This window comes from Heliconius melpomene, chromosome 17 (assembly GCF_056956725.1).
Source record: "Heliconius melpomene rosina isolate 202511_hmr_F chromosome 17, ASM5695672v1, whole genome shotgun sequence".
Classification (NCBI taxonomy): Eukaryota; Metazoa; Arthropoda; class Insecta; order Lepidoptera; family Nymphalidae; genus Heliconius; species Heliconius melpomene.
In genome coordinates this window covers 9,773,980-9,791,415 of record NC_140405.1, presented here as the reverse complement: position 1 = coordinate 9,791,415, position 17,436 = coordinate 9,773,980, and the positions used below count along the sequence as shown (strand labels likewise).

At 34.7% G+C, this 17,436-nt stretch overlaps 1 protein-coding gene across 3 annotated transcripts in view; it reads left to right on the top strand.

The window, feature by feature from the left end:
* Positions 1-17,436, top strand: part of LOC146530218 (uncharacterized) — a 102,849-nt gene that overhangs the window by 65,748 nt on the left and 19,665 nt on the right. Inside the window, exon 1 of one of the 3 annotated variants that reach the window (XM_085201183.1) lies at positions 1,381-1,567. The exons of 1 other annotated variant lie outside the window; for it this stretch is intronic. In XM_085201183.1, coding sequence (XP_085057309.1) covers positions 1,548-1,567 — 20 coding nt within the window. In that variant the 5' untranslated portion in view covers positions 1,381-1,547. Of the gene's footprint in view, positions 1-1,380; positions 1,568-1,624; positions 1,644-17,436 lie in introns of those variants that run through there. One more of the 3 variants, XM_085201184.1, reaches the window with a different exon arrangement.

The window sequence follows — 17,436 nt, the reverse complement described above, 5'->3', positions numbered from 1 at the left end:
CGTCTTCGAAGGTTTCGAGCGTTTTTACCGAGCTCAAGGGGCTGGGGGTGCGCGGGGAGGGCCGGGGTTAGAGGAGGGGAGGGCGGAGGCTCGCGGCTCGTCCCCTCCCCTCCAGGCGGGCCGTCCTTGGCCCGAGCATTCACCTTGGCGCGCTGCGCTGCCGCACCACAGGTAACAAAGTTCCGCGAACTACGTGATTTCTATGGCTGTCCGCCGAAAGTGGATCTTGAAGTAGGCATCTCCGCATCCAGCCGATCTTAGTATTACCGGGAATATTGTAATGAAATACTTGGCTATATTGTAAAACGACCTCCTTCAATGCGAAAACCCTTAAACTTTTTGCAGTATCTAATATCTTTTACCCATTAGATCGAAAACATGATCCCCTATGGACGGAAGCGTTTCGACGTGGTGGTCTTGTTTAAATTATTTTGAATTTTGACATATTTCTCTCTTGACTAATTTAGGATAATCTCTATTTTGAATTTTGATGATCTATGTCGATAGGTACATTATTAGACATAAAATAAAAATTTAAAGAATATTTCAATATACGTATTTTCAAATATATTGAATGACTGTTTGTTTGTAACATTTCAAAATTAAGTTAAAATTTTTGTGATAACGAAAGAAAAGGGTAGATACAATTCTCGGAATGTTCCTTACTTTTGGGCTCGTATAATTGTTTTCTTAGAATTATGTATCGTAGAATTTTTAAGTGTTTTCACTAAAGATTAATGTCCCAGATTAAAAATTATAAAACAGAAGACAAAAGGAGGCATTTTATTTATGTAACATACAAAAATTATGAAAAGCAAACGTGCTATTTATCTTTTAGGGCTCTATGCATGTAACTTTTTATGATCGTTCGGCCCACGTTGATTTACTGCAAGTATGCATTTGTGGTTTACAACAGAATATTTCACTAAAGTTATAGGCGTTTTAGTGCTTTCAGTGCCAGCCAACGTCTGCTTTAGGTTCGTTAACCTGCTCTTCTGTCATATCAATCACGAAATTAACTCGAACTCAACAAAATGCGAATTGGGGCATGCAGTTTAGCTGCAACTTGCACTATACTGATTAGCTGATTACTTTGTTTCTTTAGTGATGATGCTAGTGAACACGAAGTATTCGGGTACCTAAAATCCCTAAAGATGAAGTTCCTAATCTTATCGCATTAGAGGCCGGACATAGGAAGGGCATTAAATTTGAACGCTCGTCGTGAAGCACGGCGAACGCGCCTGAAACCGGTCGGCCGTCCGTAAATAATGGATAGAGGTGGGGTGCGCGGGGCGGTGTGCGCGCGCGGCGGTGTGGGGCGCGCGGGGCGGGGCGGGGCGGCGGGGGGTGCGCCTCCCGTCAGCTGTTGCGCGGACGGGAGCGCGCGGCGCAGAGTGCCCGCGTCCGTGCAACGCAGCACAGTGGAGTGGTGTTCCGTGGCGCAGTGTGGTTGGTGTCCGTGATCGATAGTGTGTGTGATGCATGGTGCTAGGATGTGCAGTGCTCCCCCGGCCGGCAGCTGACCGCGGCGCTGGCGATGCGAAGTGATGTTACGACATCGACCGAGGTGATTATCCTGGACCGTCCTAAATGCATGGCGTATGCATGTGCCCTTGTTGCCCGCCATGAAACGGTTGCCATCGGTAAGCAACTGAACCCGATATATTTGGCGCTTTTTTGGGTGTAGCGCAAAAAATACCACGACGGGTCGAAGCGGAATCTTTTTTGTTCATCGCAACAATGAAAGTCGCCCTTTAGCTTGGGGGGACTTATTGTGTATTAGATCCAGACGATACGTTTTTTGGATTTTCTATGGGTAGATTTTTTAGTAAAAAATATGATATTTTTAAGAAAAACCGTGAGAATTGAATTTGGCGATTGATTGTACCTACTATTATTCTCAGTTATAAACTTTAAACTTGAATGGACATTTTCAACAATGCTGCTTTTAATATTTCCTTTGAGCTTTTAAAAGAATTCTCTTAATCTTAAAAAAAACTACTTATTGAGTTCCGTTTTTTATCAAAGTAGTTATTAATTAATTTTGAATTTAAATTCACCCTACACTATACATTTTCAAAATTACTACTTTTATAAAATTTTATCTGAGCTTTACTTTGCAATCGAATGGTAAAAGGATGATAATAATTAATAAAATTCCTTTTAAAATTATTTTCTTAAATATCTTAATACTGGTTACAGAGATAATGTAAGATTAAAATTGTCACTAAAGTTAATTTGCAATAGAAATAAGTATATAAAAATTGTTATTTAAACTTTAAGAAAAGATAGAGATTGTATTAGGTACTTAAGCCTAAAACAATAGTGCATAAATAATTAAACAAACATTTAGCTATATTATAATAATTATTTCAGAATATAAAAGTACAATTTCCTCTTAAAATACAACCTTTCTTTTAGCTCCTCACCCATTATCACTACATATTTAAAAAAAAACAATTATGTTTTTTAAAACAATTATGTTCTATTATTTTTAATACTTTTTAATTTTTACGACAATTTTGCTATGCTATCATAATTCTAAACTGTTAAATTACATTCATGTCAAGGCGAGCTCGCATCTATAACTTCAGAGGCAGGTGCAGTCAGCACCTTGTGCTAAACCTTCCAGTTTTATCGGTTACTTACATTTATCGTTACTCATCTATTTCTAAGATAGAATTAAATATTCATTAACTAATGGTATCTACGGCGGGTAGGATAACAAAGTTTGTAGGTTCTAAGGAAGTCGTTGAAATTCTTAGCAGGGTCTTCTATTCGTCATCGTATCCTTGCGGATGTATCGTGGCGGATGAATGTCGTCTTTCCAAGCTCTATGGTTGTGAGTGTGATTCAAGGTAGTTTATCTGTAATTTATTTTCTATATTCAATTACCTTCCTGCTTTAGTGCGATTAGTAATGTTTTATGATGGTCTCTAGTTATCAATTGGTTATGTTAATATTTGAGGTCGTCGTATCGCAGGAATATGAAGGTGTGACTGTAAGCGACGGTTATGGGTTCGGTCCTCACTCGTGGGAATGATAATTCATTAGGAAGAAATGAAAATATTAATAAATAAATTATTATTTATTAATATTTTCATCGCTCTGGTACCAAGGCAAAAGCCAAATATCTTGAAAAAATCGGCGGAAGGTGGGGAACGAAGTCTGAACACTAGGTTCCCTTACGCTTCCGCGTTTAGCGCCCAATTCGAGATGTGCAAGTTAAGTGGTAGAACGCTTTAAAGATATTATTTTATAAATTGTATTTTTTTTTTAACTAAAACGAACTAACTTACATACAAAATGTATTTATGTTACTCTATACCTATTCATAAACAAGAATAATATTTTCGAAATTTTATAACATAACATTATTGTAATGGGTACTTATAATAGATAATAATTATAACATGCAGTGCTTCATATGGTGCTTATTATCCTTTGAAGTTGAAATAGCCTCGACATTACCTCGATAAATTATTATTTATACAGATATGTGTGGTGTTGACAAGTATTTTTTTTAAATAAAATTCAAATATCCTTAGTTATAAACCTATTTTTTACTGATAATCAAGTCTTTCTTTAAAAGGTACACTTTAATAATGAGTTAAGTTCGATATACAAAAAGACTAAAATAACCTAAATATACTTTTGAAAGTAATGTTACTTATTTAGACTATATGTAAAATAAATTATTTTCTAATGTAAAAAGAAAAAAACGATATTCTTTAAACGGTTATAAAGGTTGACAAGTCTTTTATGCTTACGCGGCAAAATGCGGATGTGAGATCACCTTCACTAGAATCAGAGTTTAGAACTAGATATAATATGACATTTTGACATGCTCGTACCTAACAAGTATCATCATAAGTCATTATAATAGTTTACTATTCTAAGTATCGTTATTCACACTTCAACAAAGGTCATATACCTGTAGTAATTACTGCACGTATTACGTATCTAGCAGTGTGAACCGTACATGTCAAACGTCATCAATGCGTTCCACTTTTGCAAGGACAATATGGAGTTTTCCAAGTCAAGGACAATATGGACGTATTGTGCGGTTCCTAAGATTTATTTGGTGATAGAATAAATTTGACTATTTGGGCGTAATAAGAAATATACTTGTATATTTACTAGAACTTATAGTATTTATTCAGTTATGGAAAGGTCTTTTATAACATTGTGTTTATCAAAAATATACAATCATACAAATTTTGGCTGTTACCATTCCAGCTTCTAGCAGCAGCTAACTTAATAGTCACACGTTTACTGACTCCGAATGGTTACTAGCTTTACAAACGTTTACCAAATAAAGTCCAGGTGTTACTAATATACGATTTTTTACAGAGATATGTATAAAATAAAATAAAGTGTATACTAATAAAAAAATGCATTATTCATAAGGCGTTGAGTTTCACCACTCAACATGTAATGCCTCGAAAATTTGGCGGAAAGTGGAAAACGGAGTGACTCAACTCTTTAAATTTCCTCTGCCCACCCTGTTAAACGTAAGCTGATAAAAAATAACAAAATAACAATGCCAACATTATAACGGTTCGTAATCCTTAATTATCGCATATCGTATTTGTCATTAACATTTGTACGCTCTTATTACGAGTGTGTAGCGTACAGTGAACGAGTCGATTACTTCATTGTCGATTACATCATGCCAATTGTATCTATTATACCACTCTCACAGTTGATACATACAATGTAATTATCATTTCTAGACTTCTATCATTATTTACAAGGCTTCTTTGGAAGTCACTGGAAATAAGTATGGGATTTTTTTTTTTTGGTTTCCTGTCTTTCTATTTTCCTATATTGTATTTTTGGTTTTAAATTGTTAAGGGTTTATATTGAAGCCATTAATTGTATGTTAAAGTCAAAATCATACCTGTTATATTAAATTATTCCAAGAATATTCATGTTTCAATTGTATATAAGTGGATTTGCAAAAGATTATTTTTTAGGATTCCGTACCCAGAGGACAAAACGGGAATTTATTACTAAGACTCCGCTTTCCGTTCGTTTGTCACCAGGCTGTTCCTCATGAACCTTTATAATTGTAGTTGAAATTTTCACAGGTTCTGTATTCTCCAAAACAACAAGTAAACATTTAATTGAGTTTTTTAATATTTGTTATTTTGGAGAATTTTTATAGATGATTAATGATACGGAATCCTCCTTCGCGAGTCTGACTCACACTTAGCCGGTGTCTTTATTACTAAACCTATATCTTGTGATTTCTCATTGACACGCGCTCTATTGTTATATTGTGAATTAAATAATTATGTTTATTTTGTTTCATTTTAATTGTTCCAGCCTCGTAAAAGGTTACGGTTGTTTACATTTTTTTTACTTCTATAACTCAACTTTTATTGTAACTCGTTTTTGTTTCAAGTTTTAAAGCTTTAATTATTTTTAATAGTAGAGCCAATCTATTAAATTGCTCACATTATAAAATTATTTTGATTACAAAGTAATATTTAACTGTTAAATCTGAACTGAACGAGCACGTAATATTATTTATAGGTAAGCTATAGGAACCCTGGGTTCGCTGTTATCGCCTCCAGCAAACAAATCCGCGTACACACATAAAACTTTTATGTTAGAAATGCATGTTTAAATCATTTCTCTTATTATGCAACTTGTAAACAGCGCCCCCGCCGCGTTAACGAGCAAGTAATAAAAAGTATTACTCCCGAGAAATTACTTCTAAGGCATAAATCTTAGAGCACTTTTATTATATTATCTAAAAATAAAAACTTGCGACTGTAAATATTGTCATGCTTTATTAGTTTTATGTAATGAGACGTCCATGTTACATTTAGCTTACTACGGTGCTTATCGTAGCGTAATTTTTTACCAATATGTTCTATATCCTCCAGATGATGGTATTTCCTCCAGTGGAATCCACAACCAGTCGTGTTTACAGTCACTTAATTAATGTTCGTTTCTTTCGGTGTCGAGGCAAAGCGCTATGCCTCTAGAACGGCGGAGAGTGGGGAACGGAGGTGCCTTAATGGGAACGGAGTGTTTTAACACTAAGTTCCCAGGTTTCCTCTGCCTATCCTGCTATGTGCGGAATACAAAGTAAAGCAAAAGGCAAAAACATTGCATAATATCCATGTACATAATTGTTAACTTTATTCTGAGAACTAGGATTACAAAGTTGTGATTATATGGCTAGTATAAGATTATTAGCGTTTAATTTGTAAATATTTAAATTTAATTATATATCGTAATATACCGTCTGGTATATATTTCGTGACAAGTGTAATTTAGTATTGACGGATGTCCACGTCACATGTCTATTTGTATTATAGTCTAGAAATAACAATGGAGTGGTGCTTTGTGGTTAAGTCAATTTTAGTTGACCTGACTAACGTTATAATATACAAGTATTTTTTTATTAAACCTTTCAAGCCCTTTATATAATATGAAAGTTGTATCACAAGAAAATATTTCTCAACGCCTATTTATGTAATAAGATAGTTAAGTTAACAATATTCTTATAATAATTAGATCTTCACCAAAATGTATATGAGAATGGCAGTAAAGTTAATAATAACAAGTGCACATTAAAGCTTTGGTACCGCCGACGACGCAGTGCGCGTAACGGTGTGTGCATGTGTGACCGCGTAAGATGTGCCGCGCTTAGGAGAGCCCGGGAATATCATTAGGCGGGGCCCTTTCTATGTACTGTATCTACTATATATATAGTGTGTACGTGGAATAACGGTGTTCGCGCACCGACCGGCCCGGCCCTTTGATTTGGTTTTGAACATTGATGTGGTGGAATGGGAGTGGTGTATGTCTTTAGGTTATTAGCTTCACGCTGTGTCCCGCTAATAGTCAGAGGAGGCCTGGGAACCTAGCGCTGTGACACTAAGTTACCCTTAAGACACTTTCGTTCCCACTTACCGCGGAATTATGGAAGCATTGCGTGTTTAGTGGTAGAATTCAATGCCGAGTTGTGTATATTTCTCGTAATGTATGTCATATTATATATTTAAGTAATTGCATGTAGACTTAAATTGCAAATAAAAACTATGGCCACAGCGATACGCAATGATATGTCGAAAGAGAACATCTCAACTTCAATCGTAATTATTACTCTCTCCACATTGACTGGATCAAAAAAACACATATATTATGTTTAGTTACATTAATCGGTTTATGTTTATTATAATAACTATTTTTTATGTTATTCACACTAAGAACAGACATTTTGCCATTTGAAATGTTATTAATCAATAATGGTTAACTGTTACATAAAGAAAAAATAATAAATAAAAAATATATTTGTTCACAGATCACTCATTTGCATATTTATAAATAATTTAGGGCATTTAGAGAATATTTGAATAATAATTGTTTTCGGCACGGTCATTGCGAAGAGCGTCCGCGGCGGGCGTTCACCTCGATCCGCATTCAATAGCATCTCGGCTCGTGGGACATACGCTAAAAATACGTGCGGCGACGCGCCAAGCATTACAATGTATACAAGATCTAAGCTAGGCCGTGTTTTAGAAGTACGACAACCATATTATACGTATTTAATCACTTTTTTTGTTAGCCGAAAATAAATCTCAACAATATATGTAGGTAGTAGGTACGTGTATTTTCAAAGAATTCGTTTCTGCGTGTCGTAATTCATTTGAAGGACATCGAAAGTGCATCGATCGATGTTTTGTTTCCAAAAAGGTGCAGCCACAACCAGTTTTGTATTAACACGTTACTGTGATTAATATGAATCGGATGGGAACAACCGCCGTACCGGTTTCGTACCTTCGAGAAGGCGCAATTATTAGATATCCTATTGAAATTATATTTTAAAATTAAATTAACATTTAACTACTATCTTACGTTTAGAAAGATTATTTGTTATAAATGATAGCGCACCATTATCTATCGTACGTACTATAAACAGTGTCACGTGGACAGTTTTCATACGTTATTATTGTTATCGCGTTATTCACACAAGATCTGTTTGTTGTAGCGGAAGCGAGACAGGTCCGCGCCTTAATTATGTAACTCTACTATGTGCCTCGCGTACTAGCGTATGTTTCGTTGCGACGTGCGATACATTGATGGCTCGAGCGGAATACGGCGGAATTGAGGTTTCTATATACTTTGCGATGGACTCTTTGTATTGATATTGTCGTTATGATATCAGAAGAGAATCTATTCCTTCGTGTTACTCACGCAGTCAAAATAGCTCTTGTATTTATATGATGCTCATAATATTGAGATTACTATGTTATGTTGAAGTCTAGATTTCTGTGTATTATAATACTTTTTAACATTTTTTGCTTAAATTTTATTTTTTGTGGAATATTTTTTACAGTAAAATAAATTAAAATATACAGTTAAAATAATTATTCGACCATTTTGTTTTCCTTATTTTAATTCAGGCTTTTTGATCTTTAGGAAATGTAAATCTTATTAATGTGTTGTACGAGTATAGATCACTCTAAATGTGGATAAAGACTCGCAGGATTTATTTCAAATGCGGGATCGGTTAAACTTAGACACACCTAATGTCTTCCTGTGGACTTATTGCTTGTATTTGTTTTTCTAAGAATGAGGACGAATGCAAACATTTGGTTTTTGTTTTTCAAACAAGTCAGCCCCGGTTGTAATGAATGTAATTTTATATCGTGCTTGAAAAAGAACTTGAACTTATGCATTTCATAGTTCGAAACAAGCTACAGTGTGTATTTATTCAAATATTTAACTAATTGGTAAGATAAGTAAGTTAATACTAATTGTAGCTTACCACGGAAGAATCTATTTAAGTGTAATTATACCATCGCGGGGGGGTACTTTACCACAACTGATGTTCACAAGCGCATTTGCATGTCAAGAAATGTTTAGTTCAGCGATGGTATCACCAGTGATGATGGGGGTCATTTGTGGTGGCAACGAACCCCGCGCCCGCATGTGCTTGTCCACCGCTATATATGGAATTATGACGACCGCATTGATTTTACTGGTCCACTCAGTTCTACTGTATTTAGATATTGAAAGTTATAGGTTTGGCGTATGTGTTACACTAGTTACCCAAGCTGGGTTGTTGTATTATAACGAAATTGTATAAAATGTATTAATTTTAATAATATTTAAATTTGTTATGTAGTAATGCACTATACATAAACTTACACATGCTTACAAGGTTTTTTGCGAACAAACAGCTTAATTTTTTGCATTTTAATTTATATATTAATTTTAGGTATGCCTTACATTTGTTTTTTTATAATACGCAAATTGTATGTAATTGTAATTATTAGTTATTTTTAACAAATAATAATAAATATATATCTATATGTAAAGCTCGAATTAATAACACATGCTTCTCAGTCGCTATATCTGCATCTGATATTGCACGGCTGAACTAACCCGCATGTATTTTTATAAATGTATCATAACATTAAAAATTATGAATTAATTTTAGATGATTTATGTAGATATTACGATAGTTTTTAATTGTTTTGCGTGTATTAATATTGTTTCGGTAGGTAATTTGGCTTGTGTTTATTGCGTTTCTATATTGGCGTTCTTGTATGAATATGGAAAAATATTTATTTGGATTTATAAAAACAAATGTACATAATAAGGGTAGTCGTGTGTGTCGTCGGTGTAAACGCGACGGTAGTGGATTTGATTCCCATTCGAGGGAATAAAACATTTCCTTGCTCTAATAACGAGGGAAAGCGCGGCGTTGATTTCCGCCACCCAACACGCAATGCCTTAAGAATTCATCGGAGAGTGGGCAACGGACTGTCTTAGCACTGTTCCCATGTTCCCTCTGTCTACCCTGCTATGTGCGGGATACAGCGTGAAGTACAAAAAAGTAAATGATAACCTAAACTTAATTTATTATTTGAACCATATGCAATAAGCCTACTTAATTTCTTTAACAATGTTTCTAAGTAAAGCGACAGAATGTTCGAACATAAATTATCTTATCAAAATCTCGTCGCGGTAGCTCGAAAGCTATTCGACCGAGCTTCGCCCGCAAGTATTTTTTCCGACCTTCCTGACTGACCTTTGCATGTTATCTGATGACGCGAACAGTATTATGTAATTATAGACTATACACTTAAGAAAATGACTTCTTGCAACTAGCACTAGTGTGTTGAACTTAGTACGGAGAAGCAATTTAGTTTTATATTAATAATTATTTATTGTTTCTCATACAAGTAAATATAATGTTTATTATATTTCTAAATTAATTAAAGATAAAAAATCAATAAAGAAAAAGTATTATTTAAAGGATTTGTACGACGGCGTCGCGAACTAGCTAGGTATATGCAACAGAGTGCATCGTTGCGCAAGTCAGTTATCGTGTAGTACGAGGCAAGCGCACTTTCACCACCCTTGCTATTTGTTGGTATGTAGGCCTACATTGCAGTACAAGGTTGATAGCTGTTTTTAGGTATCGGCCAAGAAATATTAGAAATGCTTCTAGGAATTTATAAATTGTAATAAAAACCAGAAAGGATATGTTACTTTTATGATGATTGTAATTCTGTATGTAATACGATTTATATAAATACAGCTGGAGTGGATTTTAATGTATTGCCCTCTTATATACATACTTCAATCTAAATAAAGTCAGCTTCACGCTATATCCTACACACAGCAGAGTAGGCAAAGGGAACCTAGCATTGAGACACTCCGTTCTCCATTTTCCTATTTCGACATCAGAGAAGAAATGAGAATATTAAATTATTAAATAAAAATATACATTAATTTTGAACAAAGATCGTAACCTTCAAGTTGAGCCTGACATCAGATTACAGATAATATGAATAAAACGAATAGTGTATGTGAATGCACTCCGGCCGCACAAGGAAGCACGTGGTCACGACACCACGCGCTGTTTGTTAATTATACACCGGATGCGCACTTCCTCTAATACAGACGCTACTGTGGCTGGCGACGCCCAAAAATTACACTACGCCTATATTAACTATATTCCTCGTTGACATTTTTTTAATACTTGGCAAAAAAGAAAAGATAAAAAAAGATTGAAGAAACTTTTTAGTTGTTTTCTTCTGTTTCCGTTTAGAATAATTGATTTTGAAAAAGATAATTATAAACAGTAAATGTAACTTATCGTTTCAGCAAGCAGCTTTTATACAATTCAAGATATTTATTAAAAAAAAATTGCTTTTGCAATCAACAGAGTAGGTACAATATTAACACAAAAACTTCATTTAAATACTAGTATATTACATATGCAGTTACCTGTTCGTGCTCGTAGATTACTATGGTCTCCATTACACATTACTCGTAGAGAACGTAAAAACACGATATTGATAATACAATAGCGTAATAAAAGCGACTCGTGTACGATTTTAATTGATCACCTGAAGCGTTGTTTACGTAGGCCCACCGTATACCACGTAGAGCTAGTTTGTTTTTGTTGACGGACAATTATTACTTTGAAATACATAAACATATGAGCTGCTAATATTAATTAGGTAATTAAATTTTCGATATAGTTCAGTCAATTATCATATTTTTTTAGCTTCATACTATAGGTATTATGCACATATCATTATAAGCAGGAGCAACCTGGAAAACTTAAATTAAGGCACTTCTTTGCTATTAAAATACTTCCGTTTTTCACTTTCGGTCTGATTGAGTGATGGAACTTAACGCCGCGCTTTGCTTTCGTTACCTGAGCGAAGTAATTATATAAAATATTTCATTCTCTCGAGTGGGAATTGAACCCAGAACCAGTTGTTTTGCGTGCTACATATCACATAATCGTTGAAATTAAAGTAGATAATGTGTATAACAAAATTATTTTTATAGTTAGTAACAAAAGCTGGTTATATAAGAGCTTTTTTACAAAGCCATCCACAATTTATACTAAGTTATAAATTTATTGTGCTGTATTCAAAAAGGTTGGGGTAATCCTATACGACCGCACACATTCCGCTCCCCGATATTGGCTATGCTAATTCGGATTACAAATATCCTTGCGTGGGACTTTAATTACTGATTGGAAATCCACGAATACACTACATATATGTATATACAACTATACAGACTCATTCTTTTTTTATATTATATAGCGTACGGTTTTTTTGGGTTGTTTTTCGGATATCTGTAATACAGTTTTAAAAAATAATAATTATTGTTAACTTATTTTAAACTTGGCAATCAATTGTGTAGAATAGACCGACGACGTGACGAAAATTACATGGTAAAAGATTATATGTGATTTTATATAATATGTTTGGTTATATAGGTGTGGCTTTCACGTTTTTCATTGAAAAAGTAACTCCTCCTTTACTCATTTACTTATGAACCTATAACCACTGTACGCGGACGATATGTCAATAATTTCAACTGTACCGTGACGGTCGTAATGAGTTTATGGTACAGACAACGTATGAGGCATTGCGATATCTATAGTTCTATACTATTATATTATGTTTCCATACTGGATATTGTGGTGATCACTTCCTGTTTTGTTGTATATATGAGTGATACTGTATTAATTATTCTTTAACATGAAAGATTATTTTTTAGTTTGAAATTTCTCATTTTTTCATATACATCGACCGCTTCTATCTCTTTGCTTAATTTTTTTTGTTTATTTTTTGTTGTAAACATATGTAAAAAAAATATTATAAAATTTCGTTTTAATATTAACCATCTGTATGAGAATAACTAGCCTCATTTTCATATACCACATTTCGTTAAAGTAACGACTGCTCTAGCTTTGTCTAAAACATATTCAAAAGACTGTACGTACAGATGAGTAAGTCAGTAACACCGCTAGTGCAGCGTAATGAGGTCACTTGTCACCGTCAACGCAACTATTACGAATGCACATATAACATGCATCGTCGAGGACTTTTGTTTTAGCACACAGTTTTTAGAATAGCTTTGATGTAGCTTCATGTATAGACATTGAAGATATTATTTTTTTTTTTCAATAGACAATTTTGTTATAAATGAATATAATGTGTGTGTGTATGTGTTAATTATATAGTTAACCATAAATACTTTACCTCTTTTTAGACGATTATTATATTACAAATGTTTACAGTGAAATTTATAATTAATTTATTACTATTAAACATACCATAGGTCTAGCTTCATAAATAAACAACAATAAAATTATTTCCTGCTTCGCTTAGTTAGAATGCAAACTGCGAATCCCTTCACAGCATGCAGATATTTCCTAGGTTGGTATAAATATAACGCACTTGACACACTTTATAACAAAGAAACGAATTTTAATGCAGCGGAGCTTCACTGGGCACTTCATCTTTGATGATAATATTACATTTATTTTTATAGTTTTTTATACTCGCCGAAGGTATCGTGATGCTTTTGACTTAACTTGGTAGTTGTAGGTTCGATCTCATTCCGGGGAAAATGTACATATTATCATAAATGTCTATCAGTCTGGTTAAGCAAGTTATTTGGTCAATTGACGTATAAATATATATCTTTTTGCGGAGAGAAGGAGTAATTTGTCATTAAGTTTTTTCTTTTATTCCGCTTTATGTCGAAATAAAAAAAGATTTCTCATATTTTGTTTGTTGAAATGAAACAATGAATTATTTATACATTAGTATTAATATCTCTATTAGGAAATTAATACAACTGCTGGTTTATAAAGATACTGCTTTCCTTATCTTTACGATTGTTAACATGAACCTTCGGTAAATCTCTCACGTTGCAACTGTTGTCGAGTAATGCTGTTCTAAAAAAAGAGGAAAACGCCTTTTCTTTATCTTTTAAAGCCTACTTTACTAAAACCATTATATGCCTCCAACAATGGGTGGGGCCTGGAGGTTTCTTAATGAGAACAGTATCTTAATACTAGATTAACTTCGAACTTTAAAATTAAAGTAACATTTTGTCTACATTTGAAAGCGTGAGTTGATTTCGATCGTTTCGCACGATAGAGCCGGGTCCGGTATCGCGGCGATGCAGTGCGTAATTGTTCGCGCGACAGATAAGCAGCGGGCGTGGCGAGTGGCGGCACATGTGTCGTGCGTACACTCGCGCCGCGTCGACGAACCTGACCCAATGTGTTGCATCAGTGGCGACGTAATCGCACAGAAACGTCAATGTATTAGAATGGACTTTTTATATGTGTTATATATATTGTACTTATATGTTACAAGCGATATAAGTGATGTTGACCTTATTGGCACTAATAACGTAAGGACAAGTCATAACTTAGTTAAAAAAATTCTATTTCATACTATAGTTATGGGCTTAATATGTATTTAAGCGAAAATGAAATATTGTGATGAGTAAAATAAATAAATAAATAAATAAATCAGCTTCACTTCGTTCCCCACTTTCCGCCGAATTCTGGAGGCATTACGTGTTGAATAGCAGAACTCAACGCCGCGGTGTGCCTCGACATCAGAGCGAAGAAATTGAAATATAAACGTAAATAAATATTTCACTTGGGGATCGAACACACAACCATCGCATTACAGCGCCAAGATGGTCTATTCTGATAAGTGATTTATCAAAATGCGAAAAATTTATATAAAAAGAGAAATATATTTAACTTCCACATTATATGACAACACGGCTATTACTAACGATTGGCGTTGGTCGTTAATCGTACCCTTCTAACAACGGCAACGGGAGCGGTATGCGGCAAAGGCGCGCTTTTTGTATCTGCGCGCCCGGTCTGTCAAGTACGAGCCGCCATCTATTGCTGCTTACTGCATGTGCATTATTTATTTAAAAAGTTTTTATGCAAACCCCGCCATTACGGGTATGTACGACTTGTCAGGTATTCCTAAATGCCTATTTAAGTTCATGTAGAATAACCTATTATAGATGTTTTTATTGATCAATCCGCGAGGTTACATTGATACAGAATATTCAATTACGAAATAAGGATAATTGAACAAAAACAACACGAAGATGTAAACGGTAAATGGATTTTTAATTGAATAATATGATATTGAATGACAGTTGCTCTTGCATCCAATTGTTATTTAAAAATAATATTCTACGTGCAAAACGTCAATTACATCCTCCCATTTTATATAGACTGCTTAGCATATGAAGCTGAAGTTTTTTAATGTAATTATATTTACATGCAAATAGATATCAGCAACTTGATTATTACCGGATCACTGCGACGGGCACAGATACGTATTAGCAGGACGATTTGATGTTCGAAATGGGGCTCCGCGACGAGATTGCTTTTAAATCACGTTATGCGCTCGATGCACGCTGACGCAGTCGACCACCCCGGCGGAGAAGCGCGTAACTATAAGTGCATATAGATGCAAAACAGTCTAGCTCCTCCGGGCTGGAAGACGATACTTTAATAATTTTAAATAAAAGTAACTACTTAAAATAATATTGAAAGAGGCTTGTACAAGTTATAGTTGTAAATTGGGCCCCTATCCCCTAAGCTAGAAACAAACCTGTATTTTAGGGATATACGAGTCTGGTGAAATTTATGCTTAAAAGAGAATTAAACTCAGCGAGAACAGTATTAAATATTATTATTGAACGATAGTTAAATATAAAAGTTGCTCTATAATTTAAGACGCTTCCTGTGTAAATTACGTAATTATTAAGAAGAATGTAGTTTACTACGTTGCACGAGTATTCCGGAATGAAAAAAAAAACAATGGCAGTGCATTACGCGATCGTTGCGCGCTGAACTCTGCCAGTTCGCATTGACATTGAAATGAACACGTTTTATAAGTGTGTGAAGAGGTTTTTTTATCTTTACGTATTATGATGCGGTTTAAACAACGAAATATTTTTTCTCCATTTATCATGTAATGGATAGCGTAAATTTCTCTACATATGTCTAAGATTAAGTCTTGCATTTTGATAAATACATTCTGGCGGGTGAGATTTGAACATTCATTTTATAATCATACTACTAACTTTTGTACCTTTATGGAAGTAATTTTTTGTCTTATAGATAGATTTTCACTATTTATAGGATATGTATATATATTTGTAGCAGGATAGGCTGGAAAAATGTAGTTTCAAGACATAAAAATTTCTGCACCCAAATTCGGGACACTGAGTCGATGGAATACTCGAACACACCGAACCATCGCAGTCGGATCAGATAGTCGCGGCGTTGACCTTAATAGAAATGTAGACGATGACATGTCTGAATAATTAATAACTAAGTAACAACAGCAGTCGGTAGTCGGTCCTGGACTCCTGCTGAACAAGTCGGCGCCGCCAGGAACTCACGCAGCCACTGCGAGGATGCGCCCGTGTCATTGCATTGTATTCTAATATCGGGACGCGCTTGTGTGAATGAACTCGCAATGACAGTACCAATATGCTTCATTATAATTATGTACTGTAAAATATACATGTACATTTTACGAGTTTTCGAAGCAAATACTTAAAATCCTTATATTCATAAAATATACAATTAAGTTTAAATAAAATCGTCGTAATAACTTTATTTTTATTACTGGTAATAAAGAACGTGAACACTTCATTTTCTACTCGTTAGGAGTAAATCGCGCCTCGCCATTACAATACCATATCCCCCCATTGATTTGAAATGAAATTCGATTGACGGTTGAAATCCCGTTAGCTAACTTCGTTCTAACGGCTCCCGTCGGATGTCGGCGGCCGCGAGACAAAGCGCGGTTTCGCCTGTTTCCTGTGCAGACAGGAAGTGCTGCAGCGTCTTCTAATATCGCAGCCAATCCACACTAACCTGCCTGATGGTGTTTAGTGTTTTGTATTTAAAGTGTTATTCCACACTTAGGAAAGAAAAATACTTAACGGGTACGTTGAGTATTATCAAATTTTTATACGTTTTGTAAATAAGTATTTATCTTTCTAAATAAGTTTTAGTTTTGGAATATTTATGCTGTATCGCCAAATTTAATTTCTATATATGTACATTTTTTAATTTCAAAATTAATGTAAATTTCTGATGAACGTGTTACCTAGCGCTTTAGCGATGTTAATTAAATTCGAGCTTAATTTTGCACCACAGCGATGGCTAGGATGTGATATTTTGATATTTCCGCCAGCGATGACATCTTTGTCGGCGTTGTTTGAACTAGCTGAACTAACTTGATTTAGTATGAACGTACGATATTAGAAGGAAATTGATTTTCAGATCTCAAGGGAACGTGTGATTAGGTCTTTTGAAAAGTTGGATGATGGAATTACATTTGAAGGTTGTAAGTTAACTTTTATAACAATTTTCAATTCCCCCGATCTATCTTACCCTGTCGAATATCTCTTCATGAACTGAACTGGGTGCAATTTTAAAAGAAACATCGCATAAAATTCAATCGAACGGGCGTTTGGTGGAACGTTACGCAGGGTGCGCCTACTAACCTATTTCTTTTTGTCGCTCAACACTAACCCTAAGCCGTGTGCACAAGAGCCAAAATAGCGGGACAACCGGCACTA